Raw genomic sequence first — 20,237 nt, 5'->3', positions numbered from 1 at the left:
CTCAGCAGAGCAGAGTCAAGGGGCAGAATCCCCCCTCTCACATTGCTGCCTACACTCCTCTGGTTGCAGCCTAGGACACAATTTGCTTTCTGGGCTCTGTGAGTGCACTGCCAGCTCCTGGTGAGCTTCTACAGCCATCTCAGGGAGCAGAAACACATAAAACAGTTTCCCAGTTCCTTTAGGGAATTCATGACCTTTGGAGAAGCAATGATGATGATAACAGGAGGAAACAAACCATCCTCAGAGGAGGCTTAGAAAACCACTCTGTCACCAGAGAAATAAAGGCTCTCAAATCTTGTGCACTACAAACATGCAGGATCAGCAAGCTCCCACTGCCCCTGCTTTGGGGCCAGCTCCTTGCTGTAGGCTGAGCCTGTGCCCTACCTGTCCTGGTATCCCAGATTGAGGGTGACCAGCTTGCAGCACCTCGGCACCAGTGTTTTCAGACCAGCAACTGCTGAAGAAACACTGGCAACAATCCAAAATGCTTTTTAACTCAGTACAGGAGAGCTAGTGCTGTGCAGTGCCTCCTGCCCACCCTCTGATCAGATGTAGCTCTTGTCTCAGTACATCACATCTACTTTCTTTCCTTCAGCCTGACAAGGAAAGCCTGAGGATTACCTTCACTTTACCTCAGCTGAAGATACCAGCATTTCTTTCCTGCTGCCAGACACAGGGGGTCCGGTCTGGCCTTTACAACAACCTGCCCTTCAGATCTTTTTTCCTCCTCTGCTCAGCAGGATGAACAAATAACCAGAGGGGAGGCTGGGAGAGGAGATCTGCAGCTCCCCTCCAGTCTGATGGGCAGCCACCTGGGCAGCTTCCCTTCAGCTCCAGCTGCTGCAGTGTCACTCCCTCACCACGCATAAGCAGCAACACCAGCCTGGTCTCCAGAATAGAGAAGTGGTTTACCTTATGATAGATTTACATTCTACACACCTATCACCCCTTCCAAGGTTCTCTCAAATACCTACATTCTTTATGCAGGGGTTCTGAGCTTTGTGAACTTTGGCTCACAGCCTGGAACCAAACCAGCAGCTGCAGGGTTAAAGAACATTAACAATAAACTTCCTGTTTAAAGGACGGACAGGGGGGATATGAAGATGTTAGCTACAGCAGCAGTCTACTGACTAATTAAGAGTTTTCCATCCCAGGAAGTAAGCAGCTCATAAAATCAGCTTCCCTGCCACACTGTGTTTGGTACTGAAAGGACAAGAGAGGATGTACAGCTGAGTTGTAAAACAAATGTGCAGAATGCTACATACTTGTATTAACCACAAACCCCACAAGCTTTTCTGTCTTCAAAAATCTGTTACAAAGTGATAATAATGTGGGATTTTACAAACATGATTGCTTCAAGTCTTTACAACAGCTGATAATGGCTCAATCCTTTCTTTTTGGCTAATACACACTAAATGCTGTGCATAACTCAAATGTGGTGTGATAGACTGACAACAAGAAACAGCATGAACAACTGAAGAGTGCAAGTGCCTCCTCATCATCAGGAGAATCAGCAGTATTCCACACTTTTTCTAATAATCTGGATGAACAATTTAATGTTTTCACCAGATATTACTTCTTAAAGCCAGAAGGAAATCAAGCACCTGAGTACTCCAACATTGGTGAGATCAACAGTTGGTTATAATTGGTCCAGCAGTGCTTTGGCTTATTGCTACCATCTCTTGAGTCACCAAACACCAGGAAACAAACTGAAAATTGATTTCTGCAACTCCCAAATGTTTGTTTAACCTGCCAATACACCAAAAGTTATGCTAAAGCTAGACAAGAGTTTACAGAACCATCAGCAGTAGATGGCTTGATGTTTGAAGTACCAAGGTTAGTTCACATAGGGTGTTCAGCATGATTCTCAGCCATCACTGTTCACTCACAGCCTTCCAGTAAGCATTCTTCTTACACAAAGGATCACATCAACAATAATGAGCACAACATAATCCTTTTCTCTGGTTCCCTTAAACAAGACATGCTATTTCAGCAATCCCGTGCTTCCCTGCACTAACACACAAAGGCTGCCCAAGGGAGCAGGTTTTACAGTATCTCTGGTGAAACACTGGCAGAGCCAGTACAGTAAAACCTCTTCCAAGTACAACTGGGACTGTAACACAAAAACATATCTATCGCAGAAGAACTAAAAGTGTCCAATTAAATGACTCCATATCTCCTGACAACTCTCCTTTGGCTTAACATTAAGCATTTTGGTACAGAAACGAGGTCGATTAATAAGCAAAAAATGAAGAAAATCAACAACTAGTGAACAAGCTCCTTTTAAAAAGCCATCTGTCCTCATGTTGCTACCTCAGTACCACTGAGTCACACTACCTAATCATAACACAATTTAATTAATGAAGCAGCACACCTTCCTTTAATGCCACCTAAGAACAGATGATTAAGATACTTGCTCTCTCACACAGATCTGAAGCAGTATACAAGGAATCTACACACATGGGACAACTGGTTCTAAATACAGGAAATCCTATTGTAAGGACAGGCTATCTTTAGAGTACCCTGACAGAACAACAGCCAAATTTCTGTCACCTGGTAATGCTCTGAATGACCTAGGCAAGGATTCCCTAAAAAACAGTTCTTTGAAATGCAGTGAGCAAGGAACCCCACTGAAGGCATCTTGAGCTTCTCCAAATAGGTTCAAAAGTCTAGGTAAAAAAAACCTCTTTTGTAATTTCCTATGTAAATGTAGTCCCAGGGAAGAATTGCTGGCAGGCAAAGCTGATTACGGAGTGATTACATTTCTCTTGAGTGGGTGGCTTTCTTTATACAGTATTTGATGTATAGTATCATACTCCCTAAGAAAACAAGTAATGAACACTCAGGAGCATCTACAAAGGCTCCCTAAAGGATTCTAGAATGTCAGCTGAACTAAGTCGAATAAGAAGGATGGATTTGTACTGCACGAGTTGTGTATGGGTGTGGGTTTGGGAGGTGTATTGAAGTTCAGCAACAAAGAGTTAAACCTACCAATGCTTGTAGCTTGGGACAGTGTATGGAAAGCTGAATCAATGTGCTGTCAGTTATCTAGAAATAAAAGAAATTGAACAGCCATGAGCAACAGACAGCAGGAGAGTCAACCCTCACAAAAGACACCAGATAAATTTCCTGTTATTCCTGGGAAACACCCCAGCACCTCTTACTCTTCAAGCACCTCCCTGTATAGAATTTCCCAGTCATTAGCTTCTAATAAAAGCCAAAGCACATCTAACTGGCAGTGCTAATGCACTGCATTCTTTTGCTGGCCATTCAGTACTCCTTCTCATATTAAATCTCACCAAAACACACTCTTCCAAGTCCATCTTCTCCAGCTCGTGGCAATTCTGAAACAAACAAAACCCAAACAGATGAATTAGAAAGAAGCCTTAAAAGCAACTTGCTCTGCTAATGCACACAGGAAATATTAAAGCAGAGTCCACTATGAGGCTGAGAGAAAGCTACACTTCACACTCTCAGGTGTGACTTTCCCCAGTATTGTGAGATATCCCTGGCAAGTTTTCTTAAGTGCATTCAGTACCTGATTGTGACTCATTTCACAAGAGTGCCGTCACCTTGTGACCTGGCGGCAGATCACAGTGTCAGCCTAAACCCCAACCCATTTTTTCCAGGCATGGAAAGAGATTGTTTAACTTGCTGCTCCCCAAATCATCAGCCTTGAGGTGACTACTAGAGGCCCAAAGCTGTAGCACTGAATGATTAGAAACCCAAAGCATAACTACTGTGGCTAGGAAAAACCCCTGCCATTCACACTGCCAGCAGCCTAGAAGAATCCTGTTTACAGAGCACTACTTTTGTGTTCAGATGTCCTAAACCAGAGCCATACAAGTCTAGCTTGAAGCATCTGACACCTTCAATGTACTCACACAGCATCAATCGGGGCAAAAGTGCCGGTGGTTTATAATCTACAATGCAAGTATTTTTGTAGTGAAGGTATGCTCAGAATAATCTATTCTGGAGTGACTTTTGGGGGTATAAGTATAATAAGGAGATGTGTCACTTTCATAGAGGAAATTTGGCTACAGTACATCACACAAGCTTAGAATTATGTTAAACATGATAAAATCCATTAAAATATGCTACAAAAATAAAGGGGGAAAGGGGAAGTGAAAAGTGCAATGATGGACAGCAAAATAGATCAAGTTGCAGCTCTAAGTATAATCTGGAGATAATGTAATTTTTAGTCCATTCTTTCACAGGGTTCTCCCTGCTTTTAACTTTCTCCTTCTCACATTCCTTCCCAGCAGAACTGTATCAGTTCACAGCTGCTCAGTAGCAATAAAACTAAGGTGAGCTCTAACCTTCTGAAATGACCCTTACCCGTGCTAAAAGGGTAAAACCAGCATCTGTTAGATGTGAACATCTTGCAGCTTCCAAAATCCTGGAAAAGTTTGAAATGTTGAAGAAAACATTAACACAGAAAAAAAGCAAATGCATTTGAGATACAAATCTGGCTTCTGCTATTAAAGCTCTCAATATATGCCTGTTTATCACAGTGATTTGCCACTAAAAAGCACTAGGCAGACTTTTGATCCGGCTGGTCAGAAGATTCTGATAGTCATGGAGCAGATTAAGTTCAGTTCTCAAATCTCAGCAGTAAATGGAAAAAAAGCCATACATAATTGTATGCATTTTAACCTCATTTCAGTAAAACAGCAAATGCTCAAGTTTTCTCACCTGAGGAAAGATAGGAGAGAATAAACCCTGAGCTAAGGAAAACACAGATGAAGCTGCATCTAAAACCTGTTATCTAAACACAGGATGTTGGGAAGCCACAAAACTGAGAAATGCTTACTAGAAGTTTACTCGGAGGCTCTGCATGATGCATGGTGAAGCAAGTTACCAGAAAGCAAGGAGGTTAAAATCACCAAGTCCACAGAAAAAATTGTAAACTAGACCAACTCAACCTCAAAGAAAATGACATGGTGTTTTGGAAAGCAAAACATAACGCTTCTGAGAGGCACTGGGAAGCAGTACTGACAGAGCAAAACAAGGTCAGCTGCCCCAAACAGCACCACTAGTATGCAGAACAGGTCTTCATCACATGAATGTTTTGTCATCTTTGTTTTCTTAATTTTTCATGAACATTTCTTACTTTACAGGTGGAGGCAAGTATCAAGATGAGTAAGGGGAAACCACAGCATCATGTAATGAGCAACACAAACTGAGCACAACTTGCCCACTTACCACAGCAGACACTACTTCTACACTGGGGTTGGTGGGGAGGAGGAAGGAAAGATGGACAAAAGAACCTCTTGCTGTGGTAACACTTAGAGGCTTCTAGATCCTTTCACTGGTTTAGGAGGTCATTAGAAAGCTCTCTCTATAGAGAGAAAGTGCACAGGGAAAAGCCTTTGAGAAAAACACAACCCTACCAGAGTACAGGATGTGAGGCTCTGACTATGACTGCACTGAATCAGTCTCTTCCAAGCCAAAAGCAAGAGTGCAGCCAAGTATAGAGGAAAGCAGCCCCACAGCATACACCCTTAAAACCATATCCAGAGTGCTAGTGTTCAGCAAGGTTCAGAAATATGATGAAGCTCAAGAACAGCCAACGGAGAGGTACAAGACAGGCATCACTTCCCAAATGTTGTAACATCTCTGGATTTTCATTCCAGAGTCACATTTGGGAACTTTGCACCTTTCCATCAAGGATCTATCATAAAATACTCTCAGCTACTCTGAAAATTACCTAGGATACCAAATAGGAAGGGCAAAAAACCCACCACTAAGAACAAAAAAAACATAATTTGGGTAATATTTATTACCCTTCTTACTCCTTCCATCTATTAGTTGCTTTTAACTCCAACTGCCCTTAGAACCACTGGATCCCCAACTCCAGGGGAAAATGACATGCACAATATGCAAAACAGTGAGGATACTACTTAATGCACATCTGGTTGAAAAGAAGAATATGGAAACAGGAGTGAGAAACCAGACGACTAGGAGCTGCTGCCTTCCTGAAATGGGGTGTGCAGTCAGTCAGGGAGAGGGAGCTAGATATACACACGCTGCATCAGTGAGGCCCCAGGATAGGAAACAGGTGGGAAGGCACTGGTAAGTAGGAAAATGAGCAAAGCTCTACCTTTTGCTTTGTTTCAGTCACTGTAACTAATTACAATGGCTCTTTTTTTCAGATTTATTTCCCACCCAGTGAACCATGACAAGCCACCCAGCACAGGAGCTGAAATGGCAAAATGAACTCCAAGAGCAGGTTCCCCAGGATGTGGTGGTTTAGGCTGGGTGCTGGCCCAGATGCCACTTCACAGACCACACCTGGGAGGCCCCAAAAGGGTCCAGCCCACTGGGTGGTCACAGCAAACCAGCTATTTCACCCATAATTCTCTGCTCCTCTATAAAACATCCATGTGGGGTCCTTACTTCCTCTTTCGTCCCCTGCCACTGCCTAGGTAGAATGGCTGAGCCGCCTCCCTTGGGCCTGCCCATGCCCAAGGCTGGGTAAGGGAGGGGAGAAAGAGCCCTGGGGGGGGTTGGGTGTACCCCCAGGTGGGGATGGGACATTCTTGGGTATGTTCTGGGATCTCTCTCTTTTGTCATGGTGCCTGTGGCTCTCTGTAAAACTTTCATTGTTGGTTTTATTGTTTTTCCATTTAAACTTTCCACCTTTTTTTTGCAATCCGTTTGTCTGAGTCATTATTTTTGCCTGTGGTGGGAGAATTGGTCTCTCAAACCACGACACAGGCTTAGAAAGCAGTGTTGTGGAGACAGACCCCACAGTTGCACTCACTGTCTGCAGTGGTCATTTGGGCACACCTGGAGCATCTGTAAACAGCACCTGCCTACTTCTGTTAAACCAGCAGCAGGTGGGAGAGAATATTAGTGGGGTTAAAGGCAATATGGTCCTCATTTTCACAGCACCACCTGGACATTCATGGCTTCTGAGTGCTTTTCTCAAACATCATCAAAACATCCATCAGTATTTCAACGTTTTTTAGTATTAAATAAGAAAAAAAAAAAGCTAAGAAACAGAGAAAGTAGCAAGCACCCAAACAGGCAGATATAGAAGAGGATCAGATAGCTGTATCCTGATGTAGTGGGAGGAGGAAAAAGAACAGCTGAAGGGAGTCAGTCAAGTTCAGGATTTTTTGTCAAGGAGATACCATTTGTGATTGGTAGCAGCTGCAGAACACAGTGGTACCACGGAAAGCAGCACAGCAGCACAGCCAGGACCCTGAAGTGAGATTAGCACTGCACAGAAAATACTCAAAAGCTTCCTAACAGAGCCAGCACATCCCAACAGAGGCAGGAGAGACTTCTTTCAAACTCAACATGAAAATACTCCAGAAGATATAAGCAACTGTGGAATTACATTTCCTTTTGATTTCCAACTGAATTTTGATCCAAATACTTTCCACCCATGATCCCACAAGGCTAGAAGAAACAAAGGAGCATCACTGTCCTTCACCGTGCACTCCTCTGCAGTGATCTCTGTCAGGGGTCGTTTTCCACTAAATAGAGCCTCAGACGCCTTCCCCCTCGTGGCACAGACGGGGATACAGCTGCGCTGCCTGAGGAAAGAACTGCTCAACTAACAGCACTTTAGACCTTTTATTTCTAATCTGAGCTGTAAACTGAGAGAATGAATGAAATGGGGGGGGAAGACCAGTAACAACAGCAGAAAGGAGCACAAGTGTTTGAGAAGGCATCTAAGGCCCTAACACTGGTGTGACAGTTTTAGGCTGTGCCTTTAAGGAAAGGGACAGTTACTGAAACACTCTGGCTGAATGTTTTGGTGTGAAAAGGAACACAAAGATAGTTCTAAACAAATTTCATTGGTAGGTCAGTGGGAATGTAACTGTAAGTTTTAGTCTGTGCAGTCAGTCTCAGTCTGTTTCAGTCTGAGTCCAGACAGCTGTTTTTCTTTCTATGCTTGGTGCTGGCCTTGGACTAATGAGATAAGAAACTAATTCCTTTTCTTCCCTTAGCATACGCTTTGAACTAACAAAATTTCCCTTGATATCCTTTCTCTCTCTAACCCTTTTTGGGAAGAAAAGGAGGGAGGGGGAAAAGGGGTTTTGGGGGACCCTCCTCTATCGAGGGGAGGGGCAGGTTTTCTGTGTTACATTATTTGCTGTATATTTTTGTATATACTGTAAATACTGTATATTGTGTATAGATTCACTGCATTTCATCCTGCTTGGGAAATACAGCTTTTCCATCTGCTCCTCCGACTGAGTTATCTGTGGTTTCCTGGGGGGAGAGGGGGAATTGCACTTTTCTCACTACCACACACTGGCTCACCTAAAGCTCTTCTGAATATGAAGGGCACTGTCACTCTGGAAATGGTCCTTAAGGACAGGTTTTCTACAGTTACAAAAGCTCTTTTGCACTCAATCAGCTAAAGGAAAGCAGTGTCAGTGTATTGCATGCTGGCTTTGAATGTAGCTTCCCCTAATTTTACAATCTACACTTTCCTTCATTTATCTGTGACTGATACATAACAAGTTGCAGCTCCTGCAGGTTCCTGTCATAAATGCCAATCCAGTGTCATCTAAAGTCCTTTTGATTTGATGTACATTAAAATTAGGCCTTACAAGAAGTATTATATGTCTCTCCAACCAGATAGCTGCTGCATGACCAAACTTTGCTAAGGCTGAAGCTGTCCCCACTTCTGAGAATCCCATCACGTTAGCATAAACTACACCAACGTAAAAGTTGATATTACTTTTAATTGATGAGCCCCTATTAGTCAAAATATACACCATAAACATCAGTCCTCACTGCTTGCAGAGACACTGGCATGCTCCATGTCAGAGTTTAAGAATGCCAGGAGGTACTGCAGAGTGTGTTAAAAACACATCTGTAATAAATTCTGTAAATACAATACTCAGACATGATTTAGCTGTTTGGTGTTTGTTTTGGGCTTTTTGCAAGACAAAGGACTGCATAAAACCACAGCAGATTGCAGACATCACAAGACACAACACAACTGAGATATTTTTACCTTTTAAAAAAATAATGGGCTTTATATCTTCTTTTTCTTCTGGCTTGTAATTAGTACCTAAATATTTCCCTAGAAGCACAGAATTCAACTGCCAGGTTCAACATGTTTTGTTTGTCATTTACTAATTCTTGTTTTTTCAATACACAGTGGACTACATTCACACACTAGCTACAGAAGACCAGCTCTCAAGTTCATACTCAGCTGATAGTTCTAACAATGGTTTGGGTGCAAAAGTAACCCAAACAGCACAAAGTTAAACCTAACCTGTGGATATTGGCTGATTATCTACAGAAGTGAATTCCTTAGCTCAGGTTAGTAACAACAACATGATATATGATACACTTATGACATACTCACTTCAGCCTGGGACAGTTTAGACCAAGTGCTGTCAGAGAAGCATCTGTAAGGTTGCTACAGCCTGAAACACAGAGGGACTGGAGTCTGTGGCAGCCTCTGCAGATTTTTACAATGCCTTCATCTGAAATTTGCTGCAACAAAGAAGAATGTTGAAGTTATGCTGTTATCAAGAATTCAACAAAACTAAAGTCCTATTAGTGAGCTGTTAGTGTCACATTGGACATAACCACAGCCACCTGGAGATCTGTCAGCCAAGAAATACCATCATGAAACCACCTTCACTGATTACAGTGAAGATAATCAACATACAATTCCTACTTACCAATGTATCTCAAGTACAGCTCAAAGACAGTTTGAAGCAGAGGAGTCTGTTGTTGCCTTGCACTTTGCTTTTGCTTTATCATTTTTACTTTTTCTTGTTGTTGGTTGGTTTTTTGGGGGGTTATTGTCTTGGTTTTCTTTAACTGTCGCTGTCACTGTGTGGGACAGCTTGTCACTGATATGTTTGTAGAGCTCAGGTCTCTGCTCCAGTGACTGCATAAGTTTAGAAGCAGGGCAAAAGAGCTTAAAGCCTGACAGCAGGTGAGCTAACTACTTAGTTTGTATCACAGTATCATACTTGAACAGTAGGGCCAAAGGCTAACAATCCTTCACCTTCAGCTAATTTTCAAAGCAAGAGTTGGAGGTCAAGAATTATCTATCATCTATGGTTTATGGAAAACAAACATAAAAGCCAGGTTTGCCCCACCCTGTACGGTTGACCTTAGTTGAAAGTGGGTTTTCTTTTCTCAAAATTACTCTGTACTAGATACTAAAAAAAAAAGAAAAAAGTGAACTCTATAATTGGAAAATTAATAAAAATGTTGCCTTTGAAACAGGAACCAGAAGAAACAGCTCCAGGGCAGCTGCACACAAAATAAAAACTGGAACTAAATTAATGGGGTGTGCAAGTATGATTTTGTTTACAGGTCTCCTATTCTGCAGAAAATTTTCTCTCCTCCCACTCCTACCTCTAGGAATTTAATTTTTCTGCTGAATAACTGATTTTTTGAGGCAAAACAGACTATTTTATTCCCTGGCAATTACTCTCGCAATAATAACAAGGACCTCTAATGTATTTTGACTTGAAAACATACATTTCTTTTATATCTATATATTCCTTTCAGATTTATGTATTTCTTTTATTCTACATATTCCCTTCACTTAGGTATGTTGATATTACTATAGCACATTTCTGAGGCTATCACTGCAAACAGCCAGCATGGATTTAGGAAGGGCAGGTCCTGCCTGACCAACCTGATCTCCTTCTATGATCAGGTGACTGCCTGGTGGATGTGGGGAGGCCTGTGGATGTAGTCTACCTGGACCTCATCAAGGCCTTTGACACTGTCCCCCACAGCAAACTCCTGGCCAAGCTGTCAGCCCGTGCCTTGGACAGCAGCACTCTGAGCTGGGTTAGGAACTGGCTGGAGGCTGAGCCCAGAGAGTGGTGGTGAATGGTGCCACAGCCAGCTGGCAGACAGGCACCAGTGGTGTCCCCCAGGGATCAGTGCTGGGCCCTGTGCTCTTTACCATCTTTATTGATGATCTGGATGAGGGCATTGAGTCCATCATCAGTAAATTTGCTGACAACACCAAGCTGGGGGCAGGAGTTGATCTGCTGGAGGGTAGAGAGGCGCTGCAGAGGGACCTTGCCAGGCTGGACAGATGGGCAGAATCCAAGGGCATGAGATTGAACACTTCCAAGTGCCAGGCTCTGCACATTGGCCACAGCAACCCCATGCAGTGCTACAGGCTGGGGGCAGAGTGGCTGGAGAGTAGCCAGGCAGAGAGGGACCTGGGGGTACTGGTTGATGGTAGGCTGAACATGAGCCTGCAGTGTGCCCAGGCAGCCAAGAGGGCCAATGGCATCCTGGCCTGCATCAAGAACAGTGTGGCCACTAGGAACAGGGAGGTCATTCTGCCCCTGTACACTGCACTGGTTAGGCCACACCTCGAGTACTGTGTCCAGTTCTGGGCTCCTCAGTTTAGGAAGGAGGTTGACTTGCTGGAACATGTCCAGAGAAGGGCAACAAAGTTGGTGAGGGGTTTGGAACACAAGCCCTGTGAGGAAAGACTTGAGGGAGCTGGGGTTGCTTAGCCTGGAGGAGACTCAGGGGTGACCTTCTTGCTCTCTACAGCTACCTTAAGGGGGGCTGTAGACAGGCGGAGGTTGGTCTCTTCTCTCAGGCAGCCAGCACCAGAACAAGAGGACACAGTCTCAGGCTGCACCAGGGGAGGTTTAGGCTGGATGTTAGGAAGAAGTTCTATACAGAGAGAGTGATTGCCCATTGGAATGGGCTGCCTGGGGAGGTGGTGGAGTCACCGTTATTGGAGGTGTTCAGGAGGAGGCTTGATGGGGTGCTTGGTGCCATGGGTTAGTTGCTTAGGTGGGTTGGATTGGTTGATGGGTTGGATGCGATGATCTTGAAGGTCTCTTCCAACCTGGTCTATTCTAGTCTAGTCTATTCTATTCTAGTCTAGTCTAGTCTAAAACAGGATAAGAAGCAGCAGTAGCTCAGCTCAAAGGGAGATCACCTTATGCCCCTTCACTCAACCCAGTACTTTCTAATCCCAGTATTTTGTATGTACAATTTCTTCTGTCAAAAAGTATTCTAGACAGAAAACTGAAAGTCTTGTCTTTTTATGAATCCAGAAGGATTTGTATTGTTTACAGATAAGAGATGCTGCCTTTTTTTTTTTCTTAGTAGTTTACCATCAGTCAGGTATTTCAGCATTTGACTCTTCCCAGGTTCTAAACATTTTCCTCTACAGATGGTACACCTCTCAGATGTGCAGTTTACAGAGTTCATTCCATAGCTGCTGGGGCTAGCTTGGCATTTTCCAGCGTCCATAAAGGAGAGCCACTAGAATTAAAGTGAGTATCATATAAAGCACAAGGCTTTTAAGGCATAGCAAGCAGTACACCCTTCCAGTGAAATAAAGCAACTTAGGAAATTCCAAGGGAAAAATATTTTTTTGTTTGTACTTAGTAACTACATGAAAACAAACATACTGACCAGGAGAAAACTCCAGTACACTTCCACGCCCATGCTCTCTCTAGGCAGGAAAGAGCACAACTGATTATCACCAGAGTGCCTTGCACAAATCCATGTCATCAGTCTCAGGTAAAACACAACAGAAGAACCTCTGGAGACGGAGGACAACAAAAAGACTACAAGGGAGGAAACTGCATACTGACTCATGTATTTATGTCTGGTTCTGACCTTTCATTCTTGTTATCTTCAGATGTTCATCTTCAGTAGGCACCTAAATTCAGACTGAAAAACCTGGAAACTCCCTCATTTCACTGAACACCTGGCTCATGGAAGCTCAGGTTTTGCATCCATGCTGTTCTTTATTTCTCCCTTTTTTTAAATGTAGCTTTCAATAATCTGTAACACTCAAAAATGTTCAACACTTTAAAGAAATCAAAAACTTTTCAGCCAATCGTAATAAAAAATGGTTCCATGCCACAGTCATTCAGTAATAATCTGTAAAACAGATTTGAAAGTCTTAAGCAGATTTTATGATACCTTCTAGCAATGAAGATATAGAAAACTCTCCAAAAGGAAAAATAAATAACTCTAACTTCATTATTGACATTTGCATGTCTGAAACACTGACATTGTAACAATTTCAGTATTTTTCAAAGCCTTGTTTACAAAGTGCACCTTAAATACATTTAGAATCTAAAAGAGGATTTTCCCCATTCCTAGAAAGTCACATCAGAAATTACACAAAAGCAAATACAAAATACAGCAAATTAGGTTTCTGTGTACTAATTAGAATTAAAGGTACAGGAAGGATTCCAAGTGGTTTCACTACAACTTAACGTGTTTCTTCCATTGATACTGAAAAAGCATGCCCTTCTCCTGTAACCCCAGTGATTCTGAATCACCTTCAGTTACAATGCCATTACATTGTACTCCCAATCATGTAGCGCAGGATATGGCTTCTGTTCCATGACAAACCTTAGAACTATGAATAGACTGAAATGTTTGACCTCAATGCATGGGAGAACAAGAACCACACCTGCAAAACTGTGTGCTTCAGCACACACAGAGATTTGAATGAATGCAGTTAATTCTTGCTCTAGTGCTTGCTTCAGTTAAAACATGTTATGAGGGAAAAATAAAATAAAAAAATAAGCTATGACTCCACACACCAGAAATGTTCAGGTTGGAAAAGACCCTCAGGATTACCAAGTCCAACCATTAACCCTATTCTACAAGGTTCACCCTTAAACCATAGCCCCAAGCACCATGTCCAAAAGACCTTTAAACACATCCAGGGGTGGTGACTCAACTACCTCCCTGGGCACATTCCAATGCCTGACCACTCTTGCTCTGAAAATTTTTTCCTAATGTCCTGCCTAAACCTACCCTGCTGCAGCTTGAGGCCATTCCCTCTTGTTCTGTCACTAAACACGTGTGAGAAGAGACCAGCACCAACCTCTCCACAACCTCCTTTCAGGTAGCTGTAGACAGCAATGAGGTCTCCCCTCAGCCTCCTGTTTCACACTAACCATCCCCAGCTCCTTCAGTCCCTCTTCATTAGATTTATTCTCCATGCCCTTCCCAGCTTCCTCACCCTGCTCTGCTCTCACTCCAGCACCTCCACATCTCTCCTGTATTGAAGTAACCAAAACTGGACACAACACTTGAGGTGTGGCCTCACCAGAGCTGAGTACAAGGGTGCAATCACCTCCCTGCTCCTGATGGATACAGCATTTCCAATCCCAGACAGGATGCCATTGGCTTTCTTGGCCACCTGGGCACACTGCTGGCTTCTAATTAGCTGCTTGTCCATTAGAACTCCCAAGTTTCCTTTCTGTCAGGCAGCTTTCCAGTCACACTGCCCCAAGCCTGTAGTGTTGGTTGTTGTGACCCTTGTGCAGGACCTGGCACTTGGCCTTGTTGAAGCTCACCCTGGTCATGCTGGCCATAGATCCAATATATCCAAGTCCCTCTGCAGAGCCTCCCTACCCTGGTGCAGAAATGCACACTCAGGTGTAGAAACATCCAGGTCATTTAAAAGCTCCATTCCACACAAAATTCCATAGACTGATATGTACTATTTGAATGATGTGCATTATATCGACTCATTGGCATTCAAAAATGTTTTTTGATTCTTAGAGAATGTATCTCTTGAAGCTTCAAATACTTACTGTACAGGATTGCAAATTCAGGATTACAAGTTCGTGACAGTGATTTTGAATGTGTTTCAATGCTTCATCTTCTAACTGTATTTAGCAATTAAATTGGACATAGGAAAAGAAACAAGAAATTAAAAGCACAGCAAAGCAGCCAAAGGAATGTACACATCTTGTAATACTGAACAAATGACTATAAAGAAACCAGTATTTTTTAATTCATGGAGATTTCAAAAACCCAAAATAAAAATTTTATTCCTAAAGGATCACCCAAGCAGTTATGTACCTGTGTGCAACCTCTAAGAAATAGAGCTTTTAGTCCACTACACCCTTTCACCAGTGCTTCAATACCATCCTTCGTAATCTGATCACACCAGGAAAGATTCAAATGTTCCAGATTTCTGCAACCCTCACTGGGAGAATTAAAAAAATACATAAAGTTAAATCCAGTCTTCAAATAGTCATAACAGTGGGAAACCCAAATTAAACACACTGTTAGAAATTAATGATAGCCAGTGGACTGTGCCAGGCCTCCACAGAAACATCACGAGAAAAGATCATACAAACATCATAGACTATATCCAAGAAGCCCTAGATACAGGATACAAACAGTGCTGACACACAATACTATGGCTCAGCATTGAGTTGTAAGATTTTATTAAATGTTGAACAGCTCTTTAAATGCTTTTCTTTAACACAAACACACAATCTTCTTACCTTAAGCCTTTCAGGGAGCTGTTTGTGATGGCTACACAAGATGTCAGATCCAGATGTTTCAGCTTGGAACAGAATCTGCTAAGACTGTAGCACGTGCTGCAAAACAGCAGACACACTAAAAATACCTTCAGTTACTCCTTTTCCAAACATTCCCATCAAACTAAAAAACCCTTTGACTTACCTGTCAGTGATTTTTGTGCACCCATTCAGATTTAAGTGTTCGATGTTTCTGCAGTTCTGTGCAAAGGTCCTAAAACGAGAAAGAGCTGGAGAACTAATCTAATGTCACAAGTTGGAATGCAGTCACTGGAGCATGCTCTGTCCCCTCCCTCCTTCCACCTCAGTCAAAAAGCTTAATCTTTGAGCCACAGAGTAATTACAAAGTACACCACACCTCACACTCATCTCTTTCAGTGGTTGCTTTTTCCTTTTGCAAGTTTGTCTTGGGTAATTCCTGAAACCCAGTGCTGTTCCTCTCTCAAACACTACTCAAGCAAGGTGTTTATTTCAGACATAGAGAAGCCAGAAGCAACTTGCTCCAAATGCCTTAACTAAAAACTCTGAGGGCATAAATATAGGAAGGTTTAAATACCACATCAGTTAAACATTAAGCTGCTAGGGAGGTTTTTTGCACATCTCATTCCTGAAGCCTTTGCAGGTCTTAAGGGGCTGACTTTCCTATCAACTGAAAAAGAACACAGCTTGCACAAATCAGAAGCAGGACCTAAACTTATTGGACTACCAATGGAAAGCCCTGTGGATTACAAATTAGTTATTTATGATTTTAAAAATTAAGATTCATCTGTTTGAACTACTAGGTAATAACTCTAAGGATGATTAGAGCTATTATACTGCTAAAAGTCTCTACCATTATACTAATTACCCAGAAGAAATACATGAACTTTCTAAACTTTCTTTTCATCTCTGCAAAGTAATATTTACAGCTGTGCTGCATTTCAGAACACTCGTTTTCAGCCCATCTTTCCTCCAACTGCATGGATTTTACTGGCAGGGGGGGAGGAAACACACAAAACCAGTTTTGTCTGGAGGCTCGCCGTGGTTAACAGATTCAACTACACACTCAGCTGGTAACAACTTCCTGGCTCTCTAGTGCGGACTGAAAATAATGGAAAAAAACCCAGCAAGCAATTATACTGAAGAGAGTTGCCACTTGAATTCTCAAAGCAGCTACTCCAAAATTCATGTACTGGAGGAAGATTTACAATAGAGACAGCCTTCAAATCACTTGGAAAGATACTAAGCTCTGGAGGAGCAGCAAACTTTGCCTCTGAGATTCAAGCATGGAGCATGTCCTAAGAGAGCGGCCACAAACATTCTGTACTTACACAGTCAATACCTAATTCAATAATTGGCTGTTTTAAAACAAAAGTTGATGTAGAAGAAGGATAAACAGAAAAATAAGTATCACACAAAACTAATGGATCAGGAAATAAAAAGCTTGACAGGGAAAGTCATTCTGAGAGCAAGTATCTTTCTCATGCTAGTGTTCTGAAAGCCTTAAAGCTCATGCAGTTATCAATCATTTGTTCACTTCCACATAACAGCTTTACATTTTAAACGAGAACCATTCCCTTTCCTAAAGTGTCTAAGACACCACCAGTTAGCTGCCAGGGATGCACGTAACAGATGCTGGTAACAGTGGTAATTGGTTTCAGCCATCTCAGCTGTCTCCTGTGACAGCAGAGAAAGCACAAGTGGAAAAATTTATACTCTAGGCTTCTTCCAAATATTGAGTCCTAAAGTAGCTGTGGAATAGGAAACCTCCAGATGGAGGTAAGATCTTTGGGTTTAAACACTCACAGAAATACCCACAGAGGAACCTGGCTCAAGAGTTCGCATATAGAAAAAGCTTATAGGGATTCAAACAACCTCTCTGGGAACAAATTGCACAGTTTATAAAGAGCCATTGAGACTATTTGGAGACATCCCAAAATGTTCCTTTTGCCTGCCTGTATTAGAACACAAAGAGAATCACAGGCCTTTACTGACTTTGCAGGCACTCAATTTTATCAGTCTTTATTCTCCCTTGTCTTGTCCAAACTAAGAGGCTGCTAATCTTTATGAAATTGAAGCTGTAGGATGCCAGAGCAGGGGGTCTGAAAACGTTGTAAGTGCTTGAAAAATGGAGAGATATCAACATAATACTAATGAAATAAACCACCCTGTTTCTGAAAAGCACAGTTCTCATCTCTTAGTTAATTTCCAGCAAATAATATTATAGCTATACATTAATTCCAAACTGACATCTCATTTAGTCATTATTAAGGTACTTAGTACTTACTTAAGTGTCCCATTTTGGTCATTAGTCAGTACTTAGAAATCAAAATAAACGTAACAATAATTACTTTTGGTTCAGACATTAGGAAATAAGTGATATCTTAATCTAGGACTTGACTTACTTTAAAGAGGAGTCTCCAACACCAAGACATCCTCTCAGACTAAGTTGTCTCAGGAAGCCACCACACCTTTTCGATATATTTTCTACAACACGACCCTTAAAGCAAATAAAAAGAAGATTTTGTTGACTTTTATTCTGACATAATATTCTACCCAAATTAAAAATGCTGGGAGTGAGGCCCAGCCCCAGCAATACCCCACTGGAACTATACCTCTGTTGCTGATTTAAGAAAGACTAGTTACCTGTTGAGACTCTCCACTCACACTGAAGTGCTATTCAATTCCATCTTTACTTTTCATTTTTCCATCTATCATACATAGATATTTTTTTAATCAGAAAAATCTACCCATTAAGACTGCTAAAATGCTCTTCAAATTTTGTCAGATGTTCAGGGAACCTAAAAAACTTCCCTAGGAGTCAGAACAGCAGACATATCTGCTCCTCAAGGATGACAGTTACTACTACAGCATGTAAGGCTGCATTGTTCACTGAGGTGTGCTTAGGCTGTTGTGCCACCGACCTACAGACTCTGCTAAGTCCCTGCTGTAGGGGGGGCTGCCTGTGCAACTGAAAGGTGCTGCTGGCAGCAGCCACTTCAGCTGCCTCCAGAAGACTTGCCTAAGTCCACCTGCCAGTCTTCAACATTACATATATTTGGGTGTCCATGCCTAACACTTTGGAATGCTAAAGAACTTCTCACACTGTTAAGCTTACAGACTGGGTACCTCTTTATCTGTCAAAGGCTGAAGCACAACTTACAAATAAAAATTCCTACTTGACCCTGCATTTGCTCCAAAAAGCTTCTTTACATATTGGAAGTGCATTTTACTATACTTAGGAGTAAGCAGAATGGCACAGTGCTTCCAACACTAAATCTGAAAGTAGCATTAGGCATTATTTAAACTACAATCACTTTTTTTTCTTTACTTTTTTTTTAACCTTTTTTTCCCCTTTGGTAGGAAAAACAAAATAAGATAGCAAAAAGCAGGTGGCCACTGCAAAAAACTGACAGGACATCACATTGTGTCAAATTTTACAGAGGTAAGGTAACATGCATCAACATTGATCATTCCAACAGGACTAATATCCAGTAGCACCTTTCAGTTTCTTCTCTCTTTTTTAATAAAGAGAAAATACTTATAAATTACAGATGGGCTGTTTTGCTTGTTTTCCTTTTTATATGGCATGGCAACAATTTTACTGAAACAGTACATTTTGTGGTTGTTCATCTCTAACAGCAAAGCTCTGACTAGCACTATGTGGAAGTATTTTCCTCTCAGAGCTGGTTTCTTAGTCTGTAAATGCAACTGAGAAAACGACATTAAAAGTGCAAGTCACATTTAGATAGAGGCAGATACCAAAATATTTCTCCTGTGTCTCTAAGTTTCTCAGGTTTAATATCCATATAGCAGAGGAGTTGGAAAGGAAAGAGAGTGGTGAAAAAAAAGTGATCTATATAATACTGTAAAGCTTTAGGGGTAATTTGAAGCACTGTTAGCAAAATATACCAACTGAAACCCACCTAAATGTCTTTTATGCAATTAAAAAGCTAAAGTATAAAATCCAGAATCAAATTAATTACTGGAGTCCAAACTTAATTTGTGTCATCAAATTAAAAAATAAAGAGGCAGGTCAATTCAGGAATTGTATCTCCCCATGGATTTTTGTCTTCGTTTTCAGGTGTTATATTTTATTGTTATGCACGTCCATGTTACCACTAATGTAACAAGTTTCTCTTAGATAAGACAAGACTGTTCTAATCCTCCCATTCTATGCAGAAAAGGACTGAAATTCACATGTGCCTGCATTTCAGGCAGGGTTCAAACTCTACAAAATGTTCACAAAGTGCTAGTCGAATACACACCAGATCAAATCTAGGAAAGCCAGTGGTAAGAGAAGTCATTCAGCATTTCATTGTTTTGATCTCCTACAGCCAAGCATCCAGAGAGCTTTCAGCACTAGATGGCACAGCCTCGCAGAGACTTGGGACCAGCAACAGTATTATCTTTTAGATCATCATAAATGTGATTCTGATGATTTCACTCTACCCAGAGGCACTATTTGTTACCCTTGACTTTCAGGAAATCAGCAGCTTTGAATTTCTAGAGCCCTGCACATATACAAATATGCAAGACATCTGATCCATAGCTGGCAATCAGAACTGAAATATTCAGTGTTAAAAAAAAAGGCAAAGTTCTTGTCCATTTACTCCTTCACAGTAGCAGTATCTTAAACTTCAGCCTTTGAAATGTGTGAAGGCAACCACAGTTTATGGGATACTCAAAATGGACTGTGCTTAAACATCATCATAGGAATGAAAAAAACCCCAAGACACTAACCTCTATATCCGTTTGAAAGTTAAAGAGATCTATTCTTTGCCAGTTGCTTCCATCCAGAGCTAAAACATTCCATGCCTGCAGAAAACACAGTGCATTTATTACCTCCAGTGCCTGCTCCCTTCATCTTCCTCTCAGTAAGTCAAATAAATTAATTTAAATATGACAAAATATAGGATTTCAGATAGCATTTGTTTATAAGAAAAAGAATTGTAGATATTAGCAGTTAGA

The 20,237-nt window shown here is 41.7% G+C and overlaps 1 protein-coding gene across 4 annotated transcripts in view; it reads right to left on the bottom strand.

The window, feature by feature from the left end:
* FBXL2 (F-box and leucine rich repeat protein 2) overlaps nt 1-20,237 on the bottom strand; it is a 53,175-nt gene that overhangs the window by 3,972 nt on the left and 28,966 nt on the right. For 3 of the 4 annotated variants that reach the window (XM_068152688.1, XM_068152689.1, XM_068152687.1), the window contains exons 4-13: nt 20,010-20,084; nt 17,672-17,766; nt 15,433-15,501; nt 15,252-15,347; nt 14,821-14,947; nt 14,550-14,624; nt 9,341-9,471; nt 4,339-4,399; nt 3,300-3,344; nt 2,992-3,048 (exon numbers count right to left, since the gene is read on the bottom strand). In XM_068152688.1, coding sequence (XP_068008789.1) covers nt 2,992-3,048; nt 3,300-3,344; nt 4,339-4,399; nt 9,341-9,471; nt 14,550-14,624; nt 14,821-14,947; nt 15,252-15,347; nt 15,433-15,501; nt 17,672-17,766; nt 20,010-20,084 — 831 coding nt within the window. Of the gene's footprint in view, nt 1-2,991; nt 3,049-3,299; nt 3,345-4,338; nt 4,400-9,340; nt 9,472-14,549; nt 14,625-14,820; nt 14,948-15,251; nt 15,367-15,432; nt 15,502-17,671; nt 17,767-20,009; nt 20,085-20,237 lie in introns of those variants that run through there. The other variant, XM_068152690.1, reaches the window with a different exon arrangement.

This window comes from Melanerpes formicivorus, unplaced genomic scaffold (genome assembly GCF_026170545.1).
Source record: "Melanerpes formicivorus ecotype bairdi unplaced genomic scaffold, bMelFor1.0.p_v2 SCAF_24, whole genome shotgun sequence".
Classification (NCBI taxonomy): Eukaryota; Metazoa; Chordata; class Aves; order Piciformes; family Picidae; genus Melanerpes; species Melanerpes formicivorus.
This window is presented reverse-complemented; position numbering and strand designations above follow the sequence as displayed.